Below are 17,898 nucleotides of genomic sequence, written 5' to 3'. Positions count from 1 at the left end.
TCCACCCATTTAAACTTAAGATGACCTGTACGCATCAAAAATAAATGACAACAGTATGATGTGTAATTAAATACTTTATTATTTAAAATGAAAGTTAATTGGAATCCACTAACAGGTTGCTTCTCACTATCATTTGAATAAAGAAATAATGTTTTTCATAATTAGTGGACTTCCCATTACTTGTTACCTAGCATTAACACAATAGACAAACTGTGGATCCTTTATTGTAACACGGATTTTATTTTTAAAGCAGAATGCCCACAGTTCAAAACTTTGATCAATAAATAAATCCTGCATATGTATCGGGCATAGCTTACCAAGACTTGCTTCCAGGTGACATACTTCCAAATATCTTACATACAGTATTTGCACATTAAACAAGTTCCAATAGAAACTGAAGTCAATGTCTAAAAATGTCTTCTCAAAAAAAATCACTAAATTATTCTGTTGTCTCAAAGTAGGTGTTTTAATAATGCACACTTCATGATACTATAACCAACAGTATTACTAGCAAATGAAAAATAAAAGTTTGTATGTTTAACTCAATTTTCTGTTGGTACTTGGTATAACATGACGGAAGTATTCTGAAAGAAATACTTACCTAATATTTTGATAAATTTTGCAAAGTGACAGGAGAGTCTTTATTATTTATTATTGTTTGTAGCTTTTAGCACATGATATTGTAATACAATTTCTATTGAGTTCTGCAAATTATTGTAAAATTGCGCACAGAGAAGAGTGTAAACTGTATATTCTACATAAACACAGCATGAAGCACACATCAATTATCTTTTCTCTGCAGCACAGTAACCACCAACTAATAGTATCAGTCAGTCATAATTTTGAATGTGTGAACAAGTTGAGAAAGGTTATTCATACATACAAATACCCACGGTGCTAAACAAAACTCACACGCAACAATGGACTCGCTTTCACAATGACTTGGAAAAACATGAATGACTGCTAACATGCAAGTTTTTTTTTTCCATTAATATGCCTAGCAATACCACAATTTGTTTTAACGACTGAAATAATGCAGGCACATTCTGCACTGTAAAAAATATTTACAATAACCAAACTGATCAAAAATGTCTGACATTTTAATCTCATTTACAGATTAACTGTCTTTTGCAGCCATGTGAAACAATACATAAAAATTATGTATAGGTTATACTTACCATAAACCTTTCAAGCTGTTCTGATGCAGTTTCAGGTAGACCACCGACAGGTTTAGATGCAGCAATGGCTGCGTCAACATCACCTAGCCACGAGAGCAGATCTTGCAGTTCTGCACTAAACTGCTGAGCCTCTCTTAGTGCCTCCTCTAACTCACGTTGTCTCTCGGCTGCTCGGTCCAGCAGATCACGCCACTTGCGATTTAGCTGTGACAACCTCTCCTGAGTAGCACCTGCTTCAGCTGAACCTTGCCCTTGCTCAATCAGTTGTCGGCCTGCATCATTCAAGGTGTCAACACTCGTCTGGTGTGCCTGGATATCATTCACCAATACCTAGAAAGATGAACCACAAACAACATAACTTTTTTTGTTTCTTATAGCGAAAAAAAAAAAAAAAACACACACACACACACTAAGAAATATTGGCTTTTATATGTAAAGGAAAAAGAGATGAAGAGGCATTAGTACGAATGAGTGAATAGATCACTAAACCTACTTTCTATAATTTTGGAAAATATGTTAAGTAGGGCTGGGTGCAAGTTGAAGTTTTTGTTGTGCATACTGATGTTAATGCTTCCACTGGAGTGGAACTAAACTGGAGAGAATAAAAGAAGGGGTCAAGGGAACACCGAAGATTAAATAGCCATTAAGAGCACAAGCTTTGATCACTGCAAGAAGGGGAAGGAAATTTGCCATTGTTGTTTAAAACAACCTATCCTGGCATTCACCTGAAGAGATTTTGGGGCAGTGATTTGAGCCCTGGCACCCTGAAATGCAAGTCTGGTTCCTGAACTAGTAGTCGCATCGTATGAGTTCTGGAAAAACATATTACATGTATGGGGTCTTTTTTTGTCCCAAAGCGACTCTAGCAACAACATGGCAATATAGAGTAAAATATTTTCGCAAAAATAGTAATGAATTATTGTGAGACCCATGCACATGGTAGAAATTATAATTCCATTGTTGCATGCTATAATTAAGTTGCAAGCTTGTAAAAAAAAAACTGTCAGTGGAAATGACCCTTCCACTCCCCCTCAGGTGGTCAACTAAATCATGTACCACTTGTTTCTCATGATTTATGTCACTTAATTCAGCAGATTTCCCTGTATACAGTTGTACATTTATGAGAGAATTCATCTCAAACACTACAGCAACACACATTTTTATCCTGCACTGTCTAGGTTTAGAAAGAAGGTACATCTTGAATGTAAACTGTCCCCTGAAAGTTCAGAGGTATTCATCAACTGTAATGTGACACCCAGAGACTTAAGATGAAATGCATGCACCAATTAACATTTCAAACACAGCCCGTACAGGTCCAGCAAGTTTATCATTATCAGTTACCTTTCAAGTTTATCGCTGAACCTGAAGGGCATCAGAATATAACGAAATCCTGAAAAGCTCACCGTAGATTGAGAAATGGGTAAGCCGTACTCATCGAAATTTGCTTAAAGGTTTCCCACATGCCTTGTGTAAACCAGTTATTAGTAGACCGAAAAATGCCTGTAGTTCTGCAGAGTCAAGTTCAATCCAGCATTCAAGATATGGGTATAGAATTTTACTGTCTTCTGTATGATTATTGGTATGCATTACTATTAACACTCTGCACATGATTGGTGATAGACGGCGTAAGACAATCTGCCCTTGTCTGTATTTGTGGTCTAAGATGGTGAGGAATATGTGCAGTTTTGTGTAGTATCCTCCTCAAAGTCTGCTTGCACATGTTGCTTGCACGTGTCAGGTGGTACTATGTCACATATCTGTTCTCTTCTAGATAGAGGAGTTGGCATACTAGTTTTCTGAATACCATTATCATCAACTTCACATTCAGTAACATCCACCTCATTTCTGACCTGTATATCGTCCTGTCACATTTACATCAGCATCACTCCCATCTCCATTTCCAAAAATTGATCTGTTATCACTACCATTCTTACATATATCTTCTAAAACCTGCTCAAACCCACAGCCCCTTCCAAAGCATATACCATGATCCAGTATAAATAATATACAATACCATGACTTATTTCAACAAATTATAATTCCTAACTGTGAATTTGTTCCAACCATGCATGTGTATGTATTTTGTACAAATTGGTTGGCTGAGAAGGTACACTGTTGCCACGTTTTTTATTTTTGTAATAAAGGTGACATATAACACTGAAAATCACATATTGTACACTTCGGGTATTTTCCAATCCCATTGGAAAAATTTCAAATTATTGTGCTACAAACTCATGACACTACCACAAATCTTTTGGCAAGTTATAATAAAAAAATCCATAAAATGCATCTCTCTGGAGGATTAGAATGGTACATTCATGTTAAAACTACAAAAGATTATGAGGTTGATAGGGGGAGAGTAGGAATAATATTTCACCAGGTGAATTCTTGCTTAAATCGAAGATGAAACAGCGCTTTTTTCACTATTTTTCTTTCTGGCTTACAATCAGGACAAGCTGGTTGTGTGTGGGTGAAATCTTATGGGACTTAACTGCTAAAGTAAGCAGTCCCTAAGCTTACACACTACCTAACCTAAATTATCCTAAGGACACACACACACACACACACACACACACACACACACACACACTTTCACCAGGTGAATTCTTGCTTAAATCAAAGATGAAACAGCACTTTTTTCACTATTTTTCTTTCTGGCTTACAATCAGGACAAGCTGGTTGTGTGTGGGTGAAATCTTATGGGACTTAACTGCTAAAGTAAGCAGTCCCTAAGCTTACACACTACCTAACCTAAATTATCCTAAGGACACACACACACACACACACACACACGCACACACGCGCACACACACACACACGCCTGAGGGAGGACTTGCACCTCTGCCGGAATCAGCCACACAGTCCATGAGTGCAGCGCCTTAGACTGCTCAGCTAACCCCGCGTGGCTAAGCTGGTTGATTCAGTCATTTTTATTATGCTGCTATTGTCTTATGTTTAAGAGTGGATCTGTTTCACTAATTCTAATATCAACACAGTCCACAAGAAACATTAGTAATCATCACACTATTATTTTAGCTTACATAAACTGGACAAATTAAAATGTCAGAACAGTATTTTCTGTCAGGGAATCAAACTATATGATAAATTGTCCAAGTAAATAAATGAGGTAACTAATACATACACATTTAAAAGGCAGTTAAGGCATCTCTCTTAAACAATATGCACTGTACAGCATACAATTACCTAAATAATCAAAAAGGTTAAGATTGGTAAATATAAAGAAAATCTGTCCTTATAGTGAGGCAACCATATCTGAGTACATTGATTTGCATTTTTATTATGCTCATTATAAAAACAAACATTCCATAAGGTTTTTATTTGTTAACGCAAATCTCAGTATTCACTCAGATTGCTAAAGGATGCTGTGGACTTATACCCCTGCTCAGACCTACATCGACTCAGATAAGTATATCCAGGGGAATTGTTGATTCAAGAACATACTAATGAATGTTATCCAGAGGCTGGGTATCAACATGGTCCTGACCTCAAACAAAACAGAGTGTGTGTGTGTGTGTGTGTGTGTGTGTGTGTGTGTGTGTGTGTGTGTGTGTGTGTTGGTTGTGATAGAATAAATATTGCAAACTTAGTTTTGAAATCAACTATTTCTGTAAGTAATTATGCACCTGTATGTTTGCTTATCTTTTAATTACATTTTATTGCTGTGTCAAGCTGTCATTTCTAGTATCATTGTACAATTATGTGTAGATGCACAAACTACTAAGTAACGAAGAGTCTTAATCCTTTTGCTGCTGTAGGCATGTATATATGTCCTGCTATGCCATTCCCCAGGCGTCGTGGACATGTGTAAGTGCACCGCTTGGGTTTTCCTACAGTGCTATGGATATCTGAATGCATCGTGAGCTGCCACACTCTCACTGCTCCAAACGAGTTGCTTTCATATTTCAGTGAATAAAAAAGTTTCAAGTCTTTATTGTACAACAAATATGCCTCACTATTGTGAAAAAGGAAAGTTGCCACTCACCACACAGCAGAGATGCCAAGTCGCAGATAGGCACAACAAAAAGACTGTAAAAATAAAAACACACACACACACACACACACACACACACACACACACACACACACAACTGCAGTCTCAGACAACTGAGGTCACACGAAGTGTTGAGTAGCAACTTTCCTTTTCACAATATTATTAAATTCCATTCTGAACTTCCGATTGTTTGATATGTGCCTCACTCCATGATACCATTTGCAAATAGCCTCATTTCAATATCTTGAATCATTTTAAGATATCTTATCTACATTTCATTACTGTAATGCATGTGTTAAAACAGGGTGGATATGCTCCAGGACAAAATGAGAAATTTGGGAAAAACCCAGGAATATTTTTATCCAGGAGAAAACTGGGAAAAACCGGGAATTTTTTAGAATTCTGGATTTTTCATTGTTTTAGTCTTTAGTTAAATTTTTGTATTTGACTTAAGAACTGATAGTCTAACAAAGAATTTTACTGTATCCTGCTACTGCAGCAATAAAACATAAATGAGAGAATAAAACTTAAGTTGCAAAGGAAATGTGCCATTTACAACAAAAAAACACAGTGCACACACAAGTGCCTGCCAAAAGCAAAACGTGTCGAAACGTGCTTTAGGACAAAGACTATGGAATACTTAATAACATCCGATGAGCGTGGCATCACAACTGTTGACATTAAGGTTGTTTGCCAGGGGACTCATGCGCATGCGCACTTGAGCTGTGTATGAGCAGTATTTTCTCCTGCTTGTGGCTGCAGCAGTAGCAAGAGGCAGTCACACAACCCAGAAAAATGTTTTTGGCGCATCCAAACTGCCAGATTCGGGCATGCACAGAGAATGTCTGGGTTGTGGTGGGGAGGGTGATAGTGACCCGTGTTTATGTTTAGTGAGTTTACTGTTTCCTTTTTGTTTACAGTTCAAACATCAAATGAAAACAAAATGGATTTCTGTGATTGGGAACTATCAAGTAAATTAAAATACATTCACACAACTACAGAAAGCTAAAATATGTTATTGGTTTCAGTTGTCTAATTTTCTTTCCATGTTTTTGGTAGTCAAGCATTAATTGCCTTGCACAATAATGAAGTTATTTTTGGCGGTCTGCTAAATAAAAGTGGCTTTTATTAATCTTTTCCACAGATGCAGTCAATTTATAAGAAACTGAAGTATTTCATTCCAAACTATTGGCTAGTTTCAACAGTTTACTCAATTTCATCATTGTGAATCTGGACATATGAACATGTCCTTTAAGCTGAATTATGCATTTTTGTATGGTTTACGAACTTCCTATGCTCTTTGAGTATCCTCTGATGTCCTATTTCTTTTATGCCGTCATGTAATATCTCTTAATGCTATATGTGCAAAAACATCTTAGCTGCCCGTGCACAGTAACGCCTGTTTTCTCACGCACTCTGGCACCTACTGAAACGAACCCACGTTTAAGAGATCGCAGGAAAATATTGCAAATTATTCTTTGAAAAGTGTTATTTTCAAACAAAATTTCCTTTTATGCAAGATGAATTATGTTACGTTTCAGAATATGTAATGAATTTCTTAAATCACAGCTTAGGTTTTCTTGTGCTATGCTATGTACATTCATTTAAACCATTAACTTTTCCTGTTTCTTTGTTCACGCTACTTAAAAGTGATGCTGTTATTAGCTGACGACATCACATGTCCTATGCTCTGAATATCTGCTGTCACTGACTGGTGAAATCAGTGAAATGAGCTATGACTGGCTTACAAAACCGCATTGCAATCACTCTTTCAATACATCGGAAACTAACATGCTGTGTATGGTGGAATTCAAATTTATATTTTCATAATACGAAAATATGCACTGTATCGTAATATGAAAATATGTAGCATACATGTTGCTACATATCAAAAATCTTTCCAAAATGCACCCCCCTTCGACCCCCCCTTTCCGAGTTTCGTTTTATAAAGTGCTGGGAAGTTCAATGCTAGTGTATAAAACCTTTACCATTCAAAGGATTTATAGTTTTACAGCTCTGAAGGAAAGTACATTGCTGCTCATCATGGAAAAAGTGTATTTTCACCTTGGAAGACGTGTATTTTCACCTTGGAAGAAGTATATTTTCATGTGAGAAAAAGTGGTTTTTAACCAGGAGATCGCGAATTTTTTTCTTTCTTTTTTTCTCTTGTCCACCTATACACCTTGTAAAATCAACCACACACAAAGTTTACGCAATGGGATTTTACCGCTGTGAACACTTTAAAATTTTGTGCAATGTTTTACTTACATAATAGAAAGAACCTCAGTTCTTTATCGAGTGAAGATATCAGACTGTAAGACGTGCAAAGATAAAAATTTTGACCTAACAGTTTTCAAACAGTCATGTGATAAGTATTTTACATCAGCTGGAATGCCATCTCTAAGCACAGATACCAGCATTTGACGAGCAGTACTGCCATAATGAAAGCTGCATCAGCAAGGGACGCAAACAGCAGTATGTCTGCAGCAGTGAAAGGGTTAATCCCTGTGTCACTGTCAGCAACTAAGACCTTATTAATGAAAAACAGAATATATCATTGATATTCCCTAACGACAATGAGATTCTAGACTGTAAACAACTATAATGCTGTACAGCTGAGTGGTGAGCAGAAAATTCAATTTTTTATGCCACACTTATGTACTCTTTGTGTTACAATATAATCTATAAATTAGCTATTGATGATAACATTATACTGACCTTTAGCTTAGCAAGCTCAACCTCTAGTGCTTGAGGGTCCCCAGCATGAGGTTTCAATTCAGTAAGTGTATTATCAGTCTTATCAATCCAAACCAGAAGCTCTGCCAGTGCATGCTGGAATTGACCCAGCCGCAACAGAGCATTCTCCAACTGGCGCTGGCGCTCCACGACACCCCTCAGTAATTCATCCCATCGGACATTGACAGCTGACAGAGGCTCCTTTATTGCAGCTGCTTGCTCTGCACTAGTCCGTTCTGTTAGTTCTTGTGCTTGCCTAAAAATTAAATCAATATTTAGGAATATTTAGAAATATTGATTATCATTCACTCTTTTAACCTATTTTTCTCCAAGAGAAATTATCAAATTCATTAATTTTATTTTGTAATAGGGCACAAAAAATGTTTATAGCATACATTACATGTAAAAGAAGTATGTTCCCTACTGCTTAGAAATGGAAATGAAATAATATGTAAATACAAGGTGTCTGTTCTTTTAGACATGTCCAAAAGAACAGACATCATGCATCATAATTTATGTGCCTTGACGGGCAGTGAATCCACTATCTTCAGTGCAGGAGTACAAATATGTTTTTCCTTCTGTGGGAATGTCAAAGTAGCCAGCATGGAGGACATGGACAGGGACTGCGGATAGGCAGTGCCAAATGGTAACGTGGCTTGGCCAGGAGGTGTGCTGAGATATTCCACACAACTGCGATGAACACTGTCTGGACAGCACAGTAGTTAATGCGACTACCTACTAAGCATGCGATTCTAGGTTCGAACCCCGGTCCAGCACACAATTTCACTCACTGTTGCTGGTTCTGCTTAAAATCCTTATGCAGTTGACATCAACAGTTCCTTCCCTTACCTCTCCTTTATTCCCTGTTCCATCCTCCGTTTGCAGAAAAAGAAATGCTACAAGTACTAATAAGGGAATTTATTCTGTAAATACATTGTCCCATAAATATTTCCAAAAGATTGGGGAAGGGAGGTGGGGGGGGGGGGGGGGGGGGGGTAAGGAGACTAAAAATAGGCTGACTTCACAATTTCACAGCAAAACAAATTAATAAATACACAGTCACAGCCTTTCGCATGTCATATACTATTTTGTTGGACATGCAAATTTTACAATATCAATCATGCAACATTAACAAATTTTTCAATGATGAATGTAAATATTTCAGAGCATTTTAACGACTGAATATTAAAGCTTTAATATTTTACAGCCATGTCATGTACAAGTCTATGCACTCACTTAGCATAAAGCAGAAGCTAGGGACGCAGTATGTGATACAACTGAAATACAGTCATAAACAAACGGATTTCAGTTATTTGGAACACTATTTTATTAACACTGGAAAATCCAGTATGGAATAATGACAATATAAACGATAGACTGCTACTCACCATATAGTGGAGATGTTGACTCGCAGATATGCAAAACAAAAAGATGGTCAAACAAGCAATCTATCAGCTAAAGAGGCCTTCATCTGAATTAGACCTCCCCCCAACACACACACACACACACACACACACACACACACACACACACACAAACAAAAACGCCTTTTTGGCCGAAAGCTTACTTGCTCAATAGGCTTTTTGCTGTACATATCTGCAACTCACCATCTCTGCTATATGGTGAGTAGCAATGTATCTTTTTCATAATACTGTCATTATTTTATTAATGTTGTATTTACTGCACAATAAATGTGAAGCAACTATACAAGGTTTACAAGCAGAATTTATTATTAAAACAAGCAATCACAGGCCAAAGGTTCCAAAATGAAAGTGGAAACAACGTGAAATTTGGAAGAAAATAAGACTGGCAGATTAATGATGAATAGTCTTACTCGCAGTAAGGCGAATAAAAGATGCAGCACTTGCTCAGATGGAAAAGAACCTTACAGAGTTACTTGTAGTTTACTTAAGGAACCATTTGGCATCCATCTGTTGTGATCCTGAATCAGAATGGTTACGTGGACATTCAAGCCCACTCTTTCCAAACATGAGCCCCAAGGCTTTATCATTTACCACCTCACTCATTACTACTGAGACCTGAAGGCAGGTAAAGTGAGCGACCAACAAGGCATATGAATAAGATTGAAACTGTCGCTAATCTTCGTCGGAACTCGGTAACAAAAAACATATATGATCACCACTATGTTGTGCTGGCCAGCTTCATGGAACCATTGCTGCCATGTGTGTTTCATGTGTTTTTGATAGTTAACTGCAAGGGGAGACACTGTTCAATGTCTTAATAACACAATAAGTAGGCACCTTTAGTGTTCCCACCATTTTTACCCATCTATAACTTCCTAATTTGTATTAATATATTAAAAACAAAGATTCCAAGACAGGTTGGTAGCCCTGCGCCTGCTACACGGACGTCTGAGTCACACCTCTTGTACAAGACAAGTAATTTAAGTAGTAATAAACTGTTTTTTAACTCTTTAAACTAATTTATTACGTTAATTATAGTGCTCTGCAAGCGTACCATTAAAGGTTTTTGTCTTACTCGCGTATTTTCACAGTAATCGCGTAAAGTTCGTTTTGTTTACATATCGCGGCCAGGCCGAACTTTTGAGTTTTCAGATTAAACTTCATACCGCAATCTTAAGTGCATTTACTGATAGTTTAGTGTGCTAAATACGTTTGCTGCCCCTTTATATCTGTAGAGTATCGTCATCTCTTAAGTAATTTCCAGTAAAAAACTTCTGAACCACTGTTTACATAGTCGGGAGTAGGCCTAATTTTTCGTACACGTATTTTCATTGTTTTCCGGTAACTTAATTGTCTTTCTGTCACTAAAATCGATTTGTACCATGAGTGTAAAGTGCCTGACGTGAAGTAGGATCGTTAGCTCCGGGGTCTGGTGTTATGGATGTAGCAACTTTTTTCATTGGGGCGACTGTAGTGGCGTGGGAATTGGGAAAATGAGCGAGACTCATCAGTGGTTCTGTACGCTATGCAGTAGAGATAGGAAGATTGTGGAACAGGAGGGGAAAATTGCTGCCCTTCAGGCTGAGTTAGATGAGGCTAGGCGAGAACTGGGCAGGTTAAGGGGGGAGAAGGGTAAACAGGGGTGGGAAGTGGCAACAGGCATGTGGAACAGGCCAAGAAATTCTTCTGACAGCTTTGTTATTAATGTACAAAATAGGTTTGACCTGTTGCCACAGACAGAAACTGATGAGCCTCTCACAGAAGTAGATGTAGACAGGGCTCAACAAGCTTTCAGCAGCAAATTGATTAAGAATGTAGGGAAGTCTGCAAAGAGAAAGAAAGTCTTGTTGCTAGGTAGTTCGCATGCTAGGGGTGTGGGCCAACTTCTGCAGGATGAATTAGGGTTGGATTACCAGGTCACAAGTTTTTTCAAACCTAGTGCTGAACTTGGGCAGGTTACAGAGGATTTAGGTTCATTATGTAAAGGTTTTACTAAGGAAGACACCGTGGTTATTGTGGGTGGGCCAGGCAACAGTATTGACAGAGATCCGGGGTACAGCATAAAGTGTGACCTGGAAAAGATTGCATCGGCATCGAATCATACCAGTGTTGGGTTTGTGTCGGTTCTGGAGCACCACGACCGACCTCATTTGACCTCTTCTGTCAGGAGAGTTAATTTGGAGTTGGAACGGCTACTTGGATCTGGTGCAGGGTCACACATTAGTGTGGTTCCTGTTGATTCACTCTGTAGGTGGGACTATACTAGACATGGCCTACACCTCAACAGGAAAGGGAAGGGTAAACTGGCTGGGCTGATAGCAGGAAATTTAAAGGGGGGAGGAACTACATCTCATGGTGGAAACTGTTTTTTAGTGTAAGATCAGTGTCCAGTGGGAAACTCAGCCAGGCAAGTACTAAAGATGTTAAAAAAGTTCAAGATACTCACAAAAGTAAAGTGAAAAATAATGTTAGTATATTTCATCAAAATATTGGGGGATTGAAGAATAAAATTGATGAGCTTCTGCTTTGTTTAGAAGATATAGAAACCAAGAATGTAATAGATATACTATGCCTGTCTGAGCATCACATTGTCACTGATATGCAAAAGGTTAGCACCAATGGGTACAAATTAGCTGCACATGTAAGTAGAGATAATATGATGAGAGGAGGAGTTGCCATATACGTCAAAAGCTTCCACAGTGCAAAAAATTTAGAAACTAAAAAATTTTGTGTAGAGCAACATATGGAAGCATGTGCCACTGAACTTAAACTAAATGATGGCACTTTCATAATTGTAACAGTGTATAGGTCCCCCTCAGGGAATTTCCAGCTATTTCTAGAAAACTTGGATGCTTTATTGTGCTATCTGTCAGACAGGGGGAAGCAAATTATCATTTGTGGGGATTTCAATGTTGATTCCCTGAAAGGGAATAGGAAGAATGACCTTTTAGTATTACTCAGTTCTTTCAATTTGAGCTCCGTCATTGATTTTCCTACTCGGATAACAAAGAACAGCAGTACATTGATAGATAACTTTTTTATAGACCAAGATAAGTTTAAGGACATAAATGCTTATCCTGTTGAGAATGGTCTTTCAGATCATAGTGCACAGCTTGTTACAGAACATGACATAGCTCCATGCAGTATAATAAATCAGACTTTCAAAGCAGTGCGTTCAATTAACAATATAAATATTGCAAACTTTAGGGAAAGCCTACAGCAGCTAGACTGGGATGAAGTGTATAAGGAACCCGATGCAAACTTGAAATATAACTTATTTCACAATACATTTTTAAGGGTATTTGAAAATTGTTTTACCAAGAAAATAGTTAAACATAATTCCAAGAAAACATATAAAAAACCTTGGCTAACTAAAGGAATAAGAATATCTTGCAACCGTAAAAGAGAACTGTATCTAACAGCAAGAGGGAGTACTGACCCCGAAATTGTTCAACATTATAAAAACTATTGTGCGGTACTAAGAAAAGTTATTAAAAAGTCCAGAAGCATGTGTATCATGTCTGAGATCAGTAACTCTGATAATAAAATTAAAGCAATTTGGAATATTATTGAAAGGGAAACAGGGCAACCAAGAGCACAAGAAGACTTTAGTGCAATAAAACTGAATGACAAGTGCACTAACAAACAATCAGAAATTGAAAATATTTTGAATAATCATTTTTTAAATGTTGTGGAGAAAATAGGATCTAGATCTTCACTAGAAGAGGCAAGGCTATTAATAGAAGAGGCCATACCTGCGCAGTTTGAAACAACTGTAATTCCACCAACCTCTCCCTCTGAAATCAGTAAAATAATAAACTCACTGAAAAGTAAAAGCTCTTACAGAATTGATGGCATTTCCAGCAAAGTACTTAAAGCTTGTTCCCCACAGATAAGTAGGATTCTCAGCCACGTATGTAATACCTCTTTGGAGCAGGATGTTTTCCCCGACAGACTGAAATATGCCATTGTAAAACCATTGCATAAAAAGGGGGATACGTCGGATGTCAACAACTATCGCCCAATCTCTCTTCTGACAGCTCTATCAAAAATTTTTGAGAAAGTAATGTTTTCAAGAGTAGCCTCCCATATATGTAAAAATAAAGTACTAACAAAATGTCAGTTTGGTTTTCAGAAAGGCTTTTCAACAGAAAATGCTATATATGCTTTCACTGATCAAATATTAAATGCTCTGAATAACCGGACATCACCCATTGGTATTTTTTGTGATCTCTCAAAGGCCTTTGATTGTGTAAATCATGGAATTCTTTTAGATAAGCTAAATCATTATGGTTTGAGTGGGGCAGTGCACAAATGGTTTAATTCATACTTAACTGGAAGAATGCAGAAAGTTGAAATAAGTGGTTCGTGTAATGTTAAAACAACAGCTGATTCCTCAAACTGGGGTGCTATCAAGCACGGGGTCCCACAGGGTTCGGTCTTAGGTCCTTTACTGTTCTTGATATACATTAATGACTTACCATTCCACATTGATGAAGATGCAAAGTTAGTTCTTTTTGCTGATGATACAAGTATAGTAATAACATCCAAAAACCAAGAACTAAGTGATGTAATTATAAATGATGTTTTTCACAAAATTATTAAGTGGTTCTCAGCAAACGGACTCTCTTTCAATTTTGATAAAACACAGTATATACAGTTCCGTACAGTAAATGGCACAACTCCAGTAATAAATATAGAATTTGAACAGAAGTCTGTAGCTAAGGTAGAATTTTCAAAATTTTTAGGTGTGTCCATTGATGAGAGGTTAAACTGGAAGCAACACATTGATGGTCTGCTGAAACGTCTGAGTTCAGCTACGTATGCTATTAGGGTTATTGCAAATTTTGGTGATAAGAATCTCAGTAAATTAGCTTACTATGCCTACTTTCATTCACTGCTTTCGTATGGCATCATATTTTGGGGTAATTCATCGTTGAGTAGAAAAGTATTCATTGCACAAAAACGTTTTGTTAAGAATAATTGCTGGAGCCCACCCACGGTCATCCTGCAGACATCTATTTAAGGATCTAGGGATCCTCACAGTAACCTCACAGTATATATATTCCCTTATGAAATTTGTTGATAATAATCCAACCCAATTCAAAAGTAATAGCAGTGTGCATACCTATAACACCAGGAGAAAGGATGATCTTCACTATGCAGGGTTAAATCTGACTTTGGCACAGAAAGGGGTAAATTATGCTGCCACAAAAGTCTTTGGGCACCTACCAAACAGCATCAAAAGCCTGACAGATAGCCAACTAACATTTAAAAATAAATTAAAAGAATTTCTAGATGACAACTCCTTCTACTCATTGGCTGAAAAATATAAACTTAATCATTAGTGTCATGCAATACTTTGTGTAATGTAATTTCTTGTACAGACATCTTTTATTAACCTGACACGTTCCACATCATTACGAAGTGTCGCATTCATCATCTAGGGAACAAGTATTAATCTAATCTAATCTAATCTAATCTACCAAGCGGGAAAACGCCGGCAGACAGGCACAAGAACAAAACACACAAACACACACACAGAATTACTAGCTTTCGCAACCGATGGTCGCTTCTTCAGGAAGGAGAGGGAAAGACGAAAGGATGTGGGTTTTAAGGGAGAGGGTAAGGAGTCATTCCAATCCCGGGAGCGGAAAGACTTCCCTTAGGGGGAAAAAAAGGACAGGTGTACACTCGCGCGCACACACACACACACACACACACACACACACACACACACACACACACACACACACATATCCATCCGCACATCGGTTGCGAAAGCTAGTAATTCTGTGTGTGTGTTTGTGTGTTTTGTTCTTGTGCCTGTCTGCCGGCGTTTTCCCGCTTGGTAAGTCTTGGAATCTTTGTTTTTAATATATTTTTCCCATGTGGAAGTTTCTTTCTATTTTATTTACATCATCATTAATGTTGTATTAAGTTAGATGAAACAAAAAACCACTTCTCCAGAATTTAACAGAAACAGGAATATTATGATAAAGAAGAGCAGTCATTACTGTGAAAATAAAGGAACATTTAAATAATCAACACGAATGTTGAACTGGACATCACAGCACCTTACTAGGCATGATGGCACATCCCCTTCTGTTATGACCTGAGAAACAGCTAACCCACCCAGTTATGTGGGGTCTATGGTTTAACATGAAACCTGAACCATGGTATCGAGATGACACATGGGCTAAACTCTAAAGCCTCTCAATAGCAGCATTACATTTTAAATACACTGTTATACCATACTTTATACACTGTACATGACCACATAATAATAAATGAAACATGTGGCTCCTCAGTGGACAGTTTAGTAAAATGAACTCTCCTGACAAATTACTTGCTGATATTGAACCACAACTCAAATCAAGAGCTCGCTCGCTCTCTCGCACACAAAATAATGTTCTACAGTAAAACCATGTGACAAGTCCTCATTGACAAATTTGAACCTTCAGTCCACTGTTTGTCACACTCAACTGACACACACCTGTTAATCTTAGAATAGCACCAATCCCACAGTTTGGAAAAGTAGTTCAGATATCCATGAAATGCCCACAAAAAAGAAGGCAAGCAAAATACATAGATCTATGCTCATGTGCAAGTCCAGCACGCAGTTTTAAGCTTCCAGAAAGGTTAATTCAAAAGTGGCACATTATTTAAAACTGTTGTGTCATGTACCAGGATTTTAGCTCCATCAGATTCTTTCTTTACATAAATAAAAGTGACGAAGATAAATCATGGTTTTATCAGCAGCAAAGAGAGGAAACTAGTTTTCAACCAATCCTGCTTATAACAATCTATGCATCACAATTTTACACGGTTGTGTAAAGTGTAGTCAAGCACTCACAAGAGAATCACAAACAGTTGTAACACAATTGGCAGAAATAACCTGTACACTTATCAGGGAATTTATGAACTTTTCTCCTTTTGTTAACACATCGTAGGAAATAAGTTCTCATATGAATAATCACTAGTTCATTCTTTCAGTGGCAAATATATTTCACGCAAAACAGCCATGCACTTTCCAAAAACAAAACATGCTAATCAGCAAGCAGTCATTTCTGCTTCAAAATCAATAATAATATAACTTGCCTTCTCAGAGCCCTGCAGGCCAGATTATGTCATCAAGTGGAAAGAAAAGAAAAGCCCGTTATTAGATTATTCATACTACTTTTTAACAAATACATGTAGAATACAAAATAAACTATATTTTACACACAAAATTCTGCACAGTAACTACTTTTGTGTTTTTCTTACAAAGTTTTACATGATTTTTATTCATAGAGGCAATACTATGTAATTCTTCTCAACAGTAAAATTAATATTTTCTTAAGGAAGTCAAACATATTCAAAGATATTCTAGTACTACACCCAAATTTCATCAAAATATTTTCCACAGTTTGATAAGGAAGACTGCACTGAGTTACTTTACCTATTCAGGGCTTCAACCTTGACCATGTGTGGGTCAACCTCAGCCTTGAAGTCTTTCAGCTGTTCAATTTGTTTTTTGACAGCATCAATGTCAGACCCAAGTGCTCCCATTGATGAAAAGCGCTCTTCTGCACTATCAAGAAATTCCACCAAGTTCTAGGGAATGCAAATAAAAGTGTTTTTAATTTAGAGCATTTAAACCAGCATTTTATCAAAACAGTTATATTAGTATATAACAATGTTAGTTAAGCCAGCATTTTATCAAAACTGTTACATTAATATATAACTGCATTACCTGGCTGTTATGTTGGTTTTTGGTGGAATACTTTATATTTAAGAACTGGTGTAATATTCTGCAATGTGTATTATTTTAGAAACCTGTTTTCAGCTGTCACACAATCATCAAGTACTAAGATAAAGAAATGTGGCTGTGAGATTTTTTTGTGAGATCATACATTTTAAATAGTGCAACTACAGAGTATCTCAGTTGGTCCTTAAGATGACAGTTGTTAATACTTGAGTAAAAGGAGATTATTTCAATGAAAATGTGATGTAAAATATATGACACGTTAAATATCAAACTATAGGAGAATTTGGTGACACATTCCAAGGGATGACTGAACAGCGTAAACTTGTGGTTAAAGGTCCAATATTATGAATGGGTACAACATTAGAAATGAGACTTATAAACAGCTACAGTAATAACACTAAGTAAAATATTTTCAACAAGGCACTGAAAATATATTAATTGAAATAAAAGTAATAAATTGGGACAAGTGAGTGGAAGAAGTAATTTACAAAGTGGTTTGGATGAGAATATTAGTAGCATCTATCGTTGGAAGTGGCGGATAAGGAGTTGTGTGTGTAGGTTGTTCAGTACTAAGCATGAACAATGGACACTTGTTTATCAATTTCTACTATTTCAAGATATTTTCTCTTGGTTTCTTGAAATGCTGGAAAGCAATAAACATATGTTCACTTGTCCAAGGTAGTTCATCTGCCTTCCTTGAAGTACAACTTCTATCACTACCACCACATGTCCCCTGACAAGGGAATGGTGAAATCTACATGCAGCACCCAGTCCCAAGGGTGCTATGGTGCAGGCCTT

General features: G+C 37.2%; 1 protein-coding gene across 50 annotated transcripts in view; it reads right to left on the bottom strand.

Moving 5' to 3' along the window:
* Nucleotides 1-17,898, bottom strand: part of LOC126279005 (microtubule-actin cross-linking factor 1) — a 485,047-nt gene that overhangs the window by 96,406 nt on the left and 370,743 nt on the right. For 40 of the 50 annotated variants that reach the window (XM_049979354.1, XM_049979337.1, XM_049979346.1 and 37 more), the window contains 4 exons: nt 16,792-16,946; nt 16,452-16,463; nt 7,909-8,182; nt 1,179-1,508 (listed from right to left, as the gene is read on the bottom strand). In XM_049979354.1, the coding sequence (XP_049835311.1) occupies nt 1,179-1,508; nt 7,909-8,182; nt 16,452-16,463; nt 16,792-16,946 (771 nt within the window). The remainder of the gene's footprint in view (nt 1-1,178; nt 1,509-7,908; nt 8,183-16,451; nt 16,464-16,791; nt 16,947-17,898) is intronic. The other 10 variants (XM_049979340.1, XM_049979335.1, XM_049979364.1 and 7 more) reach the window with 1 other exon arrangement.

This window comes from Schistocerca gregaria, chromosome 6 (genome assembly GCF_023897955.1).
Source record: "Schistocerca gregaria isolate iqSchGreg1 chromosome 6, iqSchGreg1.2, whole genome shotgun sequence".
Taxonomy (NCBI): domain Eukaryota; kingdom Metazoa; phylum Arthropoda; class Insecta; order Orthoptera; family Acrididae; genus Schistocerca; species Schistocerca gregaria.
The sequence above is the reverse complement of the archived record's forward strand: the minus strand, read 5'-3'. Positions and strand labels throughout refer to the sequence as shown.